This window comes from Eleutherodactylus coqui, chromosome 1 (assembly GCF_035609145.1).
Source record: "Eleutherodactylus coqui strain aEleCoq1 chromosome 1, aEleCoq1.hap1, whole genome shotgun sequence".
Taxonomy (NCBI): Eukaryota; Metazoa; Chordata; class Amphibia; order Anura; family Eleutherodactylidae; genus Eleutherodactylus; species Eleutherodactylus coqui.
In genome coordinates, this window is record NC_089837.1 from 528,541,064 (window position 1) to 528,558,916 (window position 17,853).

General features: G+C 39.1%; 1 protein-coding gene across 1 annotated transcript; it reads right to left on the bottom strand.

Annotated features, from left to right (window-relative positions):
- Nucleotides 1-3,582: 3,582 nt before the first annotated feature.
- OR2AT4 (olfactory receptor family 2 subfamily AT member 4) lies at nt 3,583-4,590 on the bottom strand. The gene has a single exon (XM_066589026.1). The coding sequence runs from the start codon at nt 4,561-4,563 to the stop codon at nt 3,583-3,585; it is 981 nt and encodes a 326-aa protein (XP_066445123.1). The 5' UTR covers nt 4,564-4,590.
- Nucleotides 4,591-17,853: the final 13,263 nt, after the last annotated feature.

Genomic DNA, 17,853 nt, shown 5'->3' on the forward strand with positions numbered 1-17,853 from the left:
AACATCTGATCTGTTGTATAATATACTGCAATACTTCAGAGAATTAAAGAATCATAGAGCTGGACTTCCATTGAAGGAGAACTCCCCACCTCCCGTGGCAACCTGTTCCACTCATTGATCCCCCTCACTGTCTAATATCTAATCTGTGTCTCCTCCCTTTCAGTTTCATCCCATGGCTTCTAGTCTTTCCTTGTGCTGATGAGAATAGGGCTGATCCCTCTGCACTGTGACAGCCCTTCAGATATTTGTAGACAGCTATTAAGTCTCCTCTCAGCCTTCTCTTCTGCTAAACATTCCCAGATCCTTTACCCGTTCCTCATAGGAGATGATTTGCTCACCATCTTGGTACAGGGGCATACTCAAAGGTTATGGGACCAGGATGCAAAAGTTGAGCTCCACCCTCCCATCCCCCCTCCTCACCTGTACCCATACTCATACCCATACCTAAACCGTGCTGCTTACAGCGGCAAAACAAATTTTATATATTTCTAGACCTTTGACATCAGTTTTCCAAACATGACTCATTTCCTGGACTACGTGAAAGTGTGTTTGTAGCCCCTTAGGCCGTGTTCATGTTTTTGTCGCATTTTTGAACCACAATTAAAAAACACATTAAAAAATCTTCATGCTGTATTCAAAAACTACTTGCAGTTATAAGAAACTACAAACACTATTAAAAACCACGTGTGGACTTCAACAAAACATGTTTGGTTTTTTAAACTACATGCAGGTGTTTAATGCGATTTTTAAATTGTGTATAAAGTGTGCAAACATATACAGGAGATACCCAGGTTATACCAGCATGCTCTATATCGCTATATACAGGATGTATAACTAATACCAGCTGTACATATATAATTATATACAGGAGATACCCAGGTTATACCAGCATGCTCTATATCGCTATATACAGGATGTATAACTAATACCAGCTGTACATATATAATTATATACAGGAGATACCCAGGTTATACCAGCATGCTCCATATCACTGTATACAGGGAGATGTATAACTTATACCAGCTGTACATATATAATTATATACAGGAGATACCCAGGTTATACCTGCATGCTGCATATCACTATATACAGGAGATGTATACCTTATACCAGCTGTACATATATAATAATATACAGCAGATACCCAGGTTATACCAGCATGCTCCATATCACTATATACAGGAGATGTATAACTTATACTAGCTGTACATATATAATTATATACAGGAGATCCCCAGGTTATACCAGCATGCTCCATATCACTATATACAGGAGATGTATAACTTATACCAGCTGTACATATACAATTATATACAGGAGATACCCAGGTTATACCAGCATGCTCCATATTACTATATACAGGATGTATAACTTATACCAGCTGTACATATATAATTATATACAAGAGATACCCAGGTTATACCAGCGTGTTCCATATCACTATATACAGGGAGATGCATAACTTATACCAGCTGTACATATATAATTATATACAGGAGATACCCAGGTTATACCAGCATGCTCCATATCACTATATACAGGGAGAGGTATAACTTATATCAGCTGTACATATATAATTATATACAGGAGATACCCAGGTTATACCAATATGCTCCATATCACTATATACAGGAGATGTATAACTGATACCAGCTGTACATATATAATTATATACAGGAGATACCCAGGTTATACCAATATGCTCCATATCACTATATACAGGAGATGTATAACTGATACCAGCTGTACATATATAATTATATACAGGAGATACCCAGGTTATACCAATATGCTCCATATCACTATATACAGGAGATGTATAACTTATACCAGCTGTACATATTTAATTATATACAGGATAAATAGATAGATATGAGATAGATAGAAATGAGGTAGATAGGAAATAGATAGATAGATAGATAGATAGATAGATAGATAGATAGATAGATAGATAGATAGATAGATAGATAGATATGAGACAGATATGGGATGAATAGATAGTTAAATAGATAGATATGACATAGATAGATAGATAGATCGATATTAGATAGATATGAGATAGATAGATAGATAGATAGATATGACAAAGCCAGATAGATAGATAGATATGGGATAGATAGATAGATAGATAGATAGATAGATAGATAGATAGATAGATAGATAGATAGATAGATAGAAGATAGATAGATATGAGATAGATAGATAGATAGAAGATAGATAGATATGAGATAGATAGATAGAAGATAGATAGATATGAGATAGATAGATAGATAGATAGGAAGATAGATAGATATGAGATAGATAGATAGATAGATAGATAGATAGATGGATGGATGGATAGATAGATATGAGATAGATAGATAGATAGATAGATAGATAGATAGATAGATAGGAGATAGAGAGATAGATATGAGATAGATAGATAGATAGATATGAGATAGATAGATAGATAGATAGATAGATAGATAGATAGATAGATAGATAGATAGATAGATAGAAGATAGATAGGAGATAGATAGGAGATAGATAGATATGAGATAGATAGATAGATAGATAGATAGATAGATAGATAGATAGATAGATAGGAGATACATAGATATGAGATAGATAGATAGATAGATAGATAGATAGGAGATAGATATGGGATAGATAGATAGATATGGGATAGATAGATAGATAGATAGATAGATAGATAGATAGATAGATAGATAGATGGATATGGGATAGATAGATAGATAGGAGATAGATAGATAGATAGATAGATATGGGATAGATAGATATGAGATAGATAGATAGATAGATATGGGATAGATAGATATGAGATAGATAGATAGATAGATAGATAAGAGATAGATAGATAGATAGATAGATAGATAGATAGATAGATAGATAGATAGATAGATAGATATGGGATAGATAGATAGAAAGTAGATAGATATGAGATAGATAGATTGACAGATAGATAGGAGATAGATAGATAGATAGATAGATATGGGATAGATAGATATGAGATAGATAGATAGATAGGAGATAGATAGATAGATAGATAGATAGATAGATAGATAGATAGATAGATATGAGATAGATAGGAGATAGATAGATAGATAGATAGATATGAGATAGATAGATAGATAGGAGATAGATAGATTGACAGATAGATAGGAGATAGATAGATAGATATTAGATAGATAGATAGATATGAGATATATAGATAGATATGAGATATATAGATAGATATGAGATAGATAGGACATAGATAGATAATGAGATAGATAGATATGAGATAGATAGATAATTTTCATTGTCACTAGTTCTAGACATTCAACTTTATTTCTTGCCTTTAGAAGAAATCAATGAAGTTTCCTGAAAATCTAAATTGTTGCATGACACATTTTTTCCACTAGATGGTGCTGCAGAATATTGTACAACATATAGTTCACCAGCACACCAAGTGCACAGGCATGGTACTGCAAGTAAATTATATCAAGAGTTTATGTAAAACATTACAAGGACTTGTAGGTTTGCTGTGAGGTACAGACTACACAAAGTGACAGAATCCCGGCATCGAGCCTCTCTCACCAACTACTGAAGCGATAGACCTGAGATCGTATTCATTACAGACATGTTTTGTTTTCGCATCAGAATTCTCCTCTCGATCAGATTTTTAAGCGTTCTTCTGATCTCCTTAGTCCTAAGACAGTATATAATGGGGTTCGCCATATGTGGCACGAAGGTATAGAAGCAGAGGATGAGGACATTGATGTCTTCATTGAGGAACAGATTGACTTGATTGGCCACATACACAAATATCCTTGGCACAAAATACAAGCCAATCACACACAAATGCGTGGCGCAGGTATAAAATGCCCTCCGCCGACTGTCAGTCTGAGTCTGAGAGATGATGACCCTGATGATGACTCCATAGGAGAAAAGGATGAAAGCAAACGGTAGCAGAAGGACAAACATGGCAATCCCGAAAATCAGACGTTTGAGGACTGTGACATCTTCACAAGCCAAGGACAGGACGGCGGTGTTGGTGCAGTAGCAGCTCGGGATTCGATTTTTGTCGCAGAATTGGATGCTGGAGTCCAGGAGAGCGATGACCAACCCGATCACAGCCGTGAACAACCAGAAGCAGCAGCAGAGGAGGATCATACGTCGGTTGGTGACTATGGAGGGATATCTCAGCGGCTTGCAGATGGCAACATAGCGGTCAATGGCCATCAGTAAGAAGATGTACGAGTCGAAGGCTCCCAGGAAATGTGCGCTAAATACTTGGAAAATACATCCAGCAAAGGAGATGGATCCATCATTAGACCAGTAGCGGGCAACGATCTTCGGCAAAGTTATGGTGTCGAACAGCAGATCGGAAATGGCCAGGTTTAGGATGACCAAGTACATGGGTTGGTAGAGCCGCCGGTTACACAGGATCAAAGCTATGACTGCGCCGTTGGAGAAGAGGGATATCAGGTAGAACATAAATAGTGCAATGGAGACTGGAGTGTAGAACTTCTCTCTAATTCCGGGGAATCCAAGGAGAATGAATCCAGTGTGATTCGCCATGGACCGCTGAGAGTCCAACGGGAACCCTGGAATACCCAAAAAATTCAGAGGTTACCGCCCACCATCATCATTCACTGTGCTACACAGCTACCAACCCAGATTTCATATTCCCTCCATGCTCAATAGCGCCTCCTGTTGTTTACCCAATTAGTGACATGCCCTCTCTTGGACCTGAGGATGCAACAATTTTTGGATTTTCACCTCCACTTTCCAAAAGCTATAACTTTTTTATTTTTCCCTCACTATGAGGACTGGACGTCTGCTTGGTGAGCTGTAGTTTTTACTGGTATCATTTTGGGGTAGATATGGATTACTTCATCATTTTTATAACTTTTTTGGGGGGGGGGCAAAATGAAAACAGCATTTTCGCTTGTTTCTTTTTAGCATTTGCTGTGCAGGATAAAAACTGTTCAATTTGTTTTACAGGTCATTACAGATGTGACAACACCAAATATGTGCGGTTTTAAAAATTTGTTGATTTTTTTAAAACAAAAAGGAGAAAGTGACACAAAAATGGTTTCGTTTTACTATTTCTATTTTTTTCTAATTTTTTGTCCCCGTAGAGGACCTGAACCAGTGAGTCTATGATTGCACTGATAATACAATTATTGCTTCTCATAGCGATCACAGGCCATGGAAGACCTGGACACCCTTGTCTGGTGTCGAGTTGCCATGGCAACCCATGTGCCCTCCACGATAACAGGCGGGGGGCCAACGACGTAACAGAGGGAGCACCCTCCCTCTGTGAACCCTTCACATGCAGTGATCATCATATAGGGGGATAACAGCTGGGATTGATGTTCTCACCGATCTCCACTGTTCCAGTGGGAAATCAGTCACAGTCGGCTCTGGCTATGGATGTGGGCTCAGCTTCTGGTGGTCCTGAGTGATAAATGGGCTAATACTCTTATCTAGTAGCCATGGGGGTCTAGGCTAGCTACGGGTTTATAGCCAATATACCTGGTGGTCTAGAGTGGATTAACGATTACTACTTAGTATGTTTGGTGATCCTGCTGGTCTATGCTGGTTTGGGCTATATATCCTTGAAGGGTTTTTTTCTAATATCCCTGATGGTCTAGGGTGATGAGTGGGTTGATATTTAGTAACCATGATGGTGTAGGCTAGCGATGGGTATACATCTAATACAGGGGTGCATGTCCCAAGCCTTTATCCTGCCTGAGGCAAAGTGTTAACCCCCCCCCCCCCCCCCCCCCCGCCTGGCAAAAAAACACTCATTTTACAGGCGTTGAAGTAACCAATACACAAAATACCCAACATATATTTGAGCCATTGAGACTTGTCTGAAGTGACAGAGTAAAAGCACTCTCAGTATTGGTCCCAAAAGTACTAGCGACCCTGCTAATGGCCCCAGTAATAATAGTGACCCTGTTAGTGATCTCAGTAGTAATAGTGCCCCGTTGGAGGTTCCAGTAATAATAGTGCTCCTGTTAGTGGCCCCCATAGTAATAGTGACACCTATAATGGTCCCAGTAGTAGTAGTGACCCCCATAGTTTTCTGCAATATTAATACTGACCCCATAGTGGCCCCTGTAGCATTAGTGAGCTCCTACCGGGCAGCAGCCAAGCATTGTTCGGGCCACCCCTCTAAGGTCCTGCAGACTGCCGCTGATATAATATCCCTGGTGGTCTACAGTGGCTTAGTGGTTAGTCACTAGTATCTCTCCTGGTCCAGGGTGATAAATGTGGCAAATATTTATATCTAGTAGCCATGATTGTCTGGGTTAGATATGGGTTTATAGCTAATATCCCTGGTGGCCTAGAGTGGATTAGCGATTACTACTTAGTAGCTCTAGTGATCCAGGACCATAAAAGGTACTAATACTGATTATTTAGACTGTTTTTAGTATATATCCTTGAAGGATATCTAACATCCCTGGTGGTCTAGGGTGCTGTGTGGATAATATTATTGGTGGTTTAGGGTGATGATGGGGCTGGGACTTCCTCTACAGATTAGTGACCATTAGTAACAGGAGTCATATAAAGACTATCTTATATCTTACCTCTACTTCTCGCTTGGCGCGTTCATCACCAGTCCACATGTGCAGAAGAGGAAGTGACTGGAACTTGCTGCGTCCATGGCTGAGAAGTAGGAACATAAAGTATAGCTGTGGGACATGATGAAGGCACACAAGATATTATGGCTGCTGTGGGAACTTCAGCTGCAGTCAGTACATTGTGCGGCGTTTCTTCATGTATTCACTCCACCCCTCCGCCATTAGGACATCTTCACCGCCCGCAGGAACACATTTCCATTTCCCAGCAATAAAGACGCTCAATGGGGGCCGTAACTTCCTTCTAGTTACTTCCTCTTTGGTGACTTACCTGGCGATAACATTAATTTACACACCTGAGCTCTGACATCATGTTATAAGCTGTGGGCTCAGGTGTGGACGGGTGAAGATTACCGCATATTACAGGATATTATACCGCGGTTTATAATGATATATGTCCATCTGCAGTCTTAAAGGGGATTTGTAATGCAGTAATGCATTAATGTAATGCAGCGGTAACATAACTAAGGACACTATACTCACCGGTTCGATTCCCTACTGCTCCAGTGCCGCCATTCTGGTCCGTCCCGCTGGGCTTTGTTGACATGACTGCAGCGGTGACATGCCTGTATACCAACATCACTGCTGCAGGTCATCACTGGCACCAGCGGTATATGGCACAAGACCCCCAAAACGCCAGAGATCCGTGAGGACCAGAACAGCAGTGCTGCAGTGGTGAGAGATTAAACGGGTGAGCAGTAACATACAGTACTGCCATGAAGTGCACAGTTACATCAGTAGACAGTGCACAAATAATACTGCCATACAGTGCACAAATAGTAATACAATACAGTGATCAAACAATACAAGCATGCAGCACCAACGTCATGTCCCCAGGCAACTCTCAACTTATAACCCGATAGAGTACTAAAAGACAACCATCACACAGTGCATAAATAATACCGCTACACAGTGCACAGCTAAGAATAAAGTCAAGGCACATATAGTTCTCAAATAATACCCCCATATAGCACTAAAATACTCCTACCATACAGTGCACAAATAACACCACCATACAATGCCACATAGTATCTTCATACAGTGATCAGAACATACCACCACACAGTGACCACTGAATTCCACAAATGACTAAATGGGTAAAGTACTGATGTGCAGGGTCCTCTAGAGACTAATAGATGCGGATGCTGAATGGTATGGGGAAGCGTCTGACAGCTCGGGACTTGATATCTATTTTCTACACCCGCCAATCCCTTTAACCCTTCAACAACCAATGACATACATGTACATTATTGCTTGACTTGGCAGCAAGGGAGCCAAGCCCTAGTAACTGGTTGTGTGAAACAGCTGGCACTCACTAGAAACAGTGCAATCAGTGCTACCTGCAATCACAGCTGTTTAACTACTTAGATGCCATGGTCAATGCTGAGCGCAGCATCTAAGTCATTAGCCGTGGGGATCCTCCTTCATCTCATCAGTTCCCACATGTGATGAGGTGAGGCTGTGAGGTGCTGATCGATTGCCATGCTTATCTGAGACTTAGTAAAGGCTCTCAAATATGACATGGATTCCAGATGATTAAGAACGGACGGGGCAGAATCTAATAGCCAACAACTAAAAGCATAATGGAAGTATTGCGGTATATTGTACAGGCGACTGCAGGGTCAAGTTCCCATGGGACTACGAAAGATGTAAAATTAAAGGGTCACTCCGATGAATTTGTATTCATTCCTAATATACCGTAGCTATCCTTTCAGTATATACAGAATATGTCGGCTAGTGTTACAGTACTTAGTGATTCCTTTCTGTCTAAAACACGCAGCCTCTTTGTCCTCAGATGGTCATGTGATCTCAGTTCTGACTGGCTCTACTTGGGGTTATGTGTTCATTTTCTAGTCAGTTTCTCTGTCTGTATAATGCTATTATATGGACCTTACCACAGAAACTGCCTGGAGGGAGACACAGACACTCCCATCACAGTTACTGATTATGATCATACAGGTATAATAGAGGAGATCACAGCTCATCTTTCTGATTGTATATTTATGTTCTGTATCCTATTTAGGTGGATATAGAATGTAATAATAATTAAACTGTCGCCCCAGCAGGCAGAAATGGTATAACCGCAGCTAATGCTGTGCTGATGCATGATGGGATAAAAGTGAAACTGAAAGTTAAAAATCTATCCATCAAAATGCTGAGTGATAAGGGAAGTGGCTGCAATACACAGAGGAGACCACCAGAGTGTGACAGGCAATTATCTGAGGGGGGCACAGATGGAAACTGTGTTTTCGCCGGAGTGACCCTTAAACTTTAATACACTTTTTAAAAAATGTAAAAAAATTAAAAGCAAAAGCAAAAAAAATCTTTAAACACTTTTCCCATATTCTCTATAAAGGAAAACCTTGTCACAGGCTCTACCGTCTCCTCCCTAACGGTAGCTCAGGACCCGACCTCCTTACCGACAGGGGAAGATTACAAATAGTAACCGTGGTTACCTGAAATCCTGTTTGTCACTCGTGACGCCAACGTTCCATCCTCTGCGGTGGATCTCTTCAATGTAATCCCGTCAAATAAACTAGTCGACAAACACAGAGTGTCTTTCCTGGATGAGAACCGGAAGCATTTGGACCTGTCCATTTACTTAACTCTCGTTAGGTAATAACAGTACAAAAGTCTTTGGTGCAAAAACACAATTAGAATAGTGCTTTAACAGTGAGGATTCTCAGGGCATTGCACCTCCACAGTCCAAGTTATCTGTCGGATCTCTCTCTCAGCTGTTAGTCACTCACGCTTTTCTCGCTCTCTGGTGGGTTCTTTTTTCTCTGGACGCATGCAGTTCCTGCACAGCTTTTCCCTTGTCTGGGCTCATACACTCCTTGCGGTTAGTGGCTATGGTAAGTATCTCTGGAATGGCTAGGCCAACGCAGGGACAGCAGACCACCTTTCAGCCTCCTCCATGCCTCACTCCTTTCACTAACTCTCTGCAACTCTGAACTCTGGACTCCGATACTCAGGACTCCACTCAGAACTCAACTCAGGACTCAAAACTCTGAACTCTCTGGCTAACACTTGACCTACTCTTTTATACCACACACAGGACAAAACGATACATTTTCCAGACATGACCAGACATTAACCCTTTCATGCCTACAAGCTCCAATACACATATCTCTGATTCATTCAACATACAAGACGCTGCTTAAGACAAACATAAAACATGTATTATGAGGTGCTGTAGGGGACCCCTAACTCTGTGTCACTACATCAGCGCCCAGGAAGGAAACCACGCTCCACATACACCACAATAAACCCATGTGGGCTCTGTTACTTCTTGCTGTGGTTAGACCGAGTTTGGGAACTGGAAAGAGTACCAGTTACCAACAGCAGAAAACAAGGCTGAGGCTGAGAGACCAATCGTGGGCGACTAGAGCTGGGTGGATGACTTGGACACCACGTTCCCCTTGGAGGACTCGGAGACCCAAATTTCAGGTAGAACCCTGACCCCCCCCAGAGACTACAACACCTGTCAGCCGATCTCCATCCTGGAGAGGTGGACTCCATCCTGAGCCACCCGTATCATATTGATGGAGAAATAAACTAAATAATAAGCCTCTTGGAATGTGGGGCTGCGTCCTCATGGGGTAAACCGCATGGTGTACGGTGTGAGATAAATAGTGAAAGTATCAGCAGACATGCTGCGTTTATTCCACACTGCCCCCCCCAAAAAAAAAGAATAATAATTACATTAATTTTTAAAAATTTAAATTCGAAAAAAAAAATTGGATCCAAAAATGATCCCAATGAAAACGGTAAATTGACCGTGTAAACTCAAAAAGTTGTCCCCAATCCCTTGTGATTCCCTCTTGCTGTCCTTTCCCAACCCCTTGCATTCTGCCCAGATACGTGTGAGTCCCCTCTTCCACCACCTCAGAGCAGACCAGTCCCGCCGTGCCAGCAGCGCCGCCGGCACCACATCCACCTTTGACCCTTTGTTGCTCAGTAAATTCTATTTTAATTAGTCGACGTAGTAAGTAAATCATTCACCCTTCATTCGCTTTATGGCTTGGAGTCAGCTTGCTACACCAGGTCTGGGTGCGCGTTGTGTAATGGGCGCCCTATGTCATTCGAAAAGGAGACCGCCATCACGATGTAACGACCCCGCTGCGAGTGACGTGAGAAGTCACACCACTTCCTAATGCAGATTCCCCATGTGAACATCAGCCTGCGGACCCTCCGATGAAATGGGGGATTCGGAGCGAAAATCTGCAGCGACCGGCCGATGTCCTGCTGATCACTCACTGTTACATTTTAGATACTTTACACAATACAGCCGTGGCTAAAAGTGGTCGGACTGATGAAAGGTTTGGTTTTCACAGTTTTCTGCTTCAGTATTTTTTTCCCCATTTCAGGCGTTTTTAACTTTTTATTTACAAATACACGAGGTTTCGACAAAAAGCCTTCATATTTACAGTTTTGGCCCTAATTTTCCAGCCTTCTGCACTTCGCCCCGACATGCTGCATATCAGCTTCTGGGCCAAATGGTGACTGATGACAGCCCATGCTAGACTGCCTGCGCCACTATATGGGGCAGAACCCCCTCACAGCCTCATAGGGCAAGCTGCCTCAAGAACATGGCAGTTGGCACTGCTGCTGGTCTAGCGGGGCCTTTCTGCACAGCACCTCCTCCTACATCTGTGCTCTCGGCACTTGGCCACTCTATCCTCCCCTGTGCCCTTCCCAGCCTCGCCCAGAGGGGGCAGAGCTTAACAACTGGCACTGGAGCTGCATGAATCAGTGGCTGAGCCGCTGCTCTACGTAAGGGGTAGCGCAGAAGCACTTCTTCCTCACACCAGCAGGCCAGGGCGCATTGCAGGAGTCTTGAAAATATTGAGTCTTTGCCTAAATTTGATGTATTTGCCAATAAAAAGTATTAAAAAAAAACCTATGAAATGCATATAATTATACTTAGTAACCATAGAAACATCCGACTGTGTCAGTGTCCAAACTTTTGGCCAGGCCTGCAGACTACAGATTATATGTACTCAGTATAACGGGTCCATCTGATATAAGGAGGATACTGAAGTGTAAAAGCGTCATTTCCAATTGGCGCTGCCGCGGGATGGATGGCTTCCACGTGTAACGAGTGTGGGCAGTGATGTGGACGGTCATTTAGTCGCTATGCTACTATCTGCGGTCCGGATGCACTGAACACATCGCCTGAAGCCCCGGGCCGGGACCCAAGAAACTTTCCATATTTACCGAGAGATTACCAGGAGTGATTGGGCAGCCTGGCGCGGCGCGGCTCGTTTATAGCTCATGATGTGTAATAATGGCACCGTTATTGATTTACTAACATTTCCTCATGAGCGTAAGAGATCAGCCGAGCGTGGAGAGTAACAACCCGAGAAAAATAAAACTGTCACAGCTGATTAACTCTGTGATTACATCACCAATGGAAGGCAATGGGCTGTTAAGATGGGTATGATACGACCATCAGGGGGCGCTATCGCAATGAGACGCAGGTCATTTAGTTCAGGGTATTTTCACAGCTGGTTTTAATGGGAGGGGGCACACAGGGCAGGAGACTAGGGACCACATTTTCTATGGGGACACGAATGACAGGAAACACAGGACCATTTCCCTTCATTCTACCTCAGACCACCAGGGACTTCACTATTAACCTATTCAATTTCCTAAGCTAGTAGCGACTTTGCAATTGACCCCTTCAAAGCTCTAGACCATCTAGGACTTTACCATTGATTCCTTCAATTCCCTAGACTTACAGGGATTTTACCATTAACCTCTTCACTGCCCTGGATAACCAGGACATTTACAAGGTATCTTTTCTATTTTCTAAACCACCAAGGACTTTACTATACACTCTTTCACTGCCTTAGATTCCCTGGGACTTTACCATTAAACTCCTACATGCCCTAGACCACCAGGGACTTCACTGCAAATCCCATAAATGCCCTAGATGACCAGAGACTTTAACACTTACCCCATTCACTGTCCTAAACCACCAAGGACTTTATCATAAACTCCCTCATAGTCCTAGATCACCAGATAATTTACCACTAAACTTTCACTGCCCTATATCAGAGACTTTATGATTAATTTCTTCAATGCCTTAGATGACCAGGGAATTACAACAAATCCTTTCAATCCGATAAACCACCAGGGACTTTACTATTAATCCTTCCACGACCCTATACCTCCACGGACATTTTCCTAACCACTTCACTAACCTGCAGCACCAGAGACTTGACCATTAATCCTCTTCACTGCCCTAGACCAACAGGTACTTCAGCAAAAATCCTTGAAATTCCCTAGACAACCAGAGACCCTTACCACTTACCTCTTCACTGTCCTAAACACCAAGGACTTTACCATAATTCTGTTCACAGCAATAGATTGCCAAGAAATTTACCACTAACCCTATTACCCTATATCACCACGGGGAAAATCGGGCCCGCTCCGGATTCTCCATGGAGAATCCGGAGCGGGTCCCTCCTGCCCCGCGGACATGAGCGCTGAAAATGAGAATAAATAAGAATAAACTTACCTCTCGTCCGCTCCGGATCTCCTTTTCGCCGCGGCGTCATCTTCTCTCCGTTGCGGTCGGATCTTCTTTCTTCGGCTCGGCGGATGCGCAGGATGACGTCGGTGACGTGCCCTGCACATGCGCCGGCCCGAAGAAAAAAGATCCGGCCGCGACGTAGAGAAGATGGAGCCTCGGCGAAGAGAAGAACCGGAGCCGGTGAGTAAATCCCGATTTTTGTCTCCCGCGGATCCGGACGGCTTCCATAGCCTTCAATAAAAGCCCGCGGGAGCCGTCCCTGCGGAGACCCGCATCTAAATGGAGCATGGTCCAGATTTTTTCATGCTCCATTTTTTTTTTTAAATCACTTTTATTGACCATCCGCGGGTATTTATCTATCCGTGGGTGGTCAATGCATCCCTATGGGGTGCGGATCCGCGGGCGGGAGAAGAGTTAAAATCTGCTGCGGATTTTAATTCTTCTTTGGCCCGTGGACATGAGGCCTTAATCCCTCCAATGCCCTACCATAGATGAGGAAATTACAATAAATCCTTTTAATTCCATAAACCACTGGGGCTTTTACCATACATCCCTAAACTGCCCCACATCACCAGGGACTGTTTTATTACCTGCTTTACTACGGTAGATTACTAGGGGCTTTACAATCAACCTATTCTTTGCTCTAAAGCATTAAAGACTTTACCATTAATCCTCTTTACGATACATAGATAGATAGATAGATAGATAGATAGATAGATAGAGAGATATTAGATAGAGAGATAGAGAGATATTAGATAGATAGATAGATATGAGATGAGATAGATAGATAGATATGAGATAGATAGAGAGAGAGATAGATAGATAGATAGATAGATAGATAGATAGATAGATAGATAGATAGATAGATAGATAGATATGAGATAGATACTTAGATATGAGATAGATAGATATGAGATAGATAGATAGATAGATAGATAGATAGATAGATAGATAGGAGAGATATAGATAGATAGATAGATAGATAGATAGATAGATAGATAGATAGATATGAAATGGATAGATAGATAGATATGAGATAGATAGAGAGATAGATATGAAATGGATAGATAGACAGATAGATAGATAGATAGATAGATAGATAGATAGATAGATATGAGATAGATAGATAGATAGATAGATAGATAGATAGATAGATAGATAGATATGAGATACATAGGAGGTAGATAGATATGAAATGGATAGATAGACAGATAGATATGAAATGGATAGATAGATATGAGATAGATGTGCAATAAATAAATAGATAGATAGATAGATAGATAGATACATAGATACATAGATAGATAGGAGATAGATACATAGATAGATAGATGTGCAATAAATAGATAGATAGATATGAGATAGATAGATAGATATGAGATAGATGTGCAATAAATAGATAGATAGACATGAGTTAGATAGATATGAGAAAGATAGATAGATAGATATGTGATAGATTTGCAATAAATAGATAGATGATAGATAGACAGATAGATAAATATGAGATAGATAGATAGATAGATAGATATGAAATGGATAGATAGATAGATATGAGATAGATAGGAGGTAGATAGATATGAAATGTATAGATAGACAGATAGATAGATATGAAATGGATAGATAGATATGAGATAGATGTGCAATAAATAAATAGATAGATAGATAGATAGATACATAGATACATAGATAGATAGGAGATAGATACATAGATAGATAGATGTGCAATAAATAGATAGATAGATATGAGATAGATAGATAGATATGAGATAGATGTGCAATAAATAGATAGATAGACATGAGTTAGATAGATATGAGAAAGATAGATAGATAGATATGTGATAGATTTGCAATAAATAGATAGATGATAGATAGACAGATAGATAAATATGAGATAGATAGATAGATAGATAGATATGAAATGGATAGATAGATAGATATGAGATAGATAGGAGGTAGATAGATATGAAATGTATAGATAGACAGATAGATAGATATGAAATGGATAGATAGATATGAGATAGATGTGCAATAAATAAATAGATAGATAGATACATAGATACATAGATAGATAGGAGATAGATACATAGATAGATAGATGTGCAATAAATAGATAGATAGATATGAGATAGATAGATATGAGATAGATAGATAGATAGATAGATATGAGATAGATGTGCAATAAATAGATAGATAGACATGAGATAGATAGATAGATATGAAATGGATAGATAGATATGAGATAGATGTGCAATAAATAGATAGATAGATAGATAGATATGAGATAGATGTGCAATAAATAGATAGATAGATAGATATGAGATAGATAGATTGATGATAGATAGATAGATAGATGATAGATAGATATGAGATAGATAGACAGATAGATAGATAGATAGATAGATAGATAGATAGATAGATAGATAGATAGATATGAGATAGATGTGCAATAAATAGATTGATAGATTTGAGATACATAGATAAATAGATAGATAGATAGATAGATATGAGATAGATACATATGCGATAGATAGATAGGAGGTAGATAGATATGAAATGGATAGATAGATATGAGATAGATGTGCAATAAATAAATAGATAGATAGATAGATAGATAGATAGATAGATAGGAGATAGATAGATAGATAGATAGATAGATAGATAGATAGATATGAAATGGATAGATAGACAGATAGATAGATATGAAATGGATAGATAGAAAGAGATAGATGTGCAATAAATAAATAGATAGATAGACAGACAGATATATAGATAGGAGATAGATGGATAGATATTAGATAGATGTGCAATAAATAGATAGATAGATAGATAGATAGATAGATAGATAGATATGAGATAGATGGATAGATATGAGATAGATAGATAGATAGATAGATAGATAGATAGATAGATAGATAGGAGATAGATATAAGATAGACAGATAGATAGATAGATAGATAGATAGATAGATAGATATGAGATAGATAGATAGATAGATAGATAGATAGATATGAGATAGATGTGCAGTAAATAGATAGATAGATATGAGATAGATAGATAGATATGTCATAGATGTGCAATAAACAGATAGATAGATAGATAGATAGATATGAGATAGATAGATAGATAGATAGATAGATAGATAGATAGATAGATAGATAGGAGGTAGATAGATATGAAATGGATAGATAGACAGATAGATATGAGATGGATAGATAGATATAAGATAGATGTGCAATAAATAAATAAATAGATAGATAGATAGATAGATAGATAGATAAATAGATAGATATGAGATAGATAGATAGATAGATAGATATGAGATAGATGTGCAATAAATAGATAGATAGATAGATAGATAGATAGATAGATATGAGATAGATGTGCAATAAATAGATAGATAGATAGATAGATAGATAGATAGATAGATAGATAGATATGAGATAGACAGATATGAGATAAATAGATAGATAGATAGATATGAGATAGTTGTGCAATAAATAGATAGATTTGAGATACATAGATAAATAGATATGAGATAGATAGATAGATAGATATGAGATAGATAGATAGATAGATAGATAGATAGATATGAGATAGATAGATATGAGATAGATAGATAGATAGATAGATAGATATGAGATAGATACATATGCGATAGATAGATAGATAGAGAGATAGATAGATAGATAGATAGATAGATAGATAGATAGATAGATAGATAGGAGGTAGATAGATATGAAATGGATACATAGACAGATAGATAGATATGAAATGGATAGATAGATATGAGATAGATGTGCAATAAATAAATAGATAGATAGATAGATAGATAGATAGATAGATAGATAGATAGATCGATAGATAGATAGGAGATAGATAGATATGAGATAGATGTGCAATAAATAGATAGATTTGAGATACATAGATAAATAGATAGGAGATAGATAGATAGATAGATATGAGATAGATACATATGCGATAGATAGATAGATAGATAGATAGGAGGTAGATAGATATGAAATGGATACATAGACAGATAGATAGATATGAAATGAATAGATAGATATGAGATAGATGTGCAATAAATAAATAGATAGAAAGATAGATAAATAGATAGATAGGAGATAGATAGATATGAGATAGATGTGCAATAAATAGATAGATAGATATGAGATAGATAGATATGAAATGGATAGATAGATATGAGATAGATAGATAGATAGATAGATAGATAGATAGGAGGTAGATAGATATGAAATGGATAGATAGACAGATAGATAGATATGAAATGGATAGATAGATATGAGATAGATGTGCAATAAATAAATAGATAGATAGACAGACAGATAGGAGATAGATAGATAGATAGATAGATAGATAGATAGATAGATAGATAGATAGATAGATATGAGATAGATGGATAGATATTAGATAGATGTGCAATAAATAGATAGATAGAAAGATATGAGATAGATGGATAGATATGAGATAGATAGATAGATAGATAGGAGATAGATATAAGATAGACAGATAGATAGATAGAGAGATAGATAGATAGATATGAGATAGATAGATAGATAAATAGATAGATATGAGATAGATGTGCAATAAATAGATAGATAGATATGAGATAGATGGATAGATATGAGATAGATTGAGGATATATAGGTAGATAGA

Coding starts and splice junctions, on each gene's coding strand:
- OR2AT4 (XM_066589026.1), bottom strand. CDS start 4,563: ATGGCGAATCACACTGGATTCATTCTCCTTGGATTCCCCGGAATTAGA.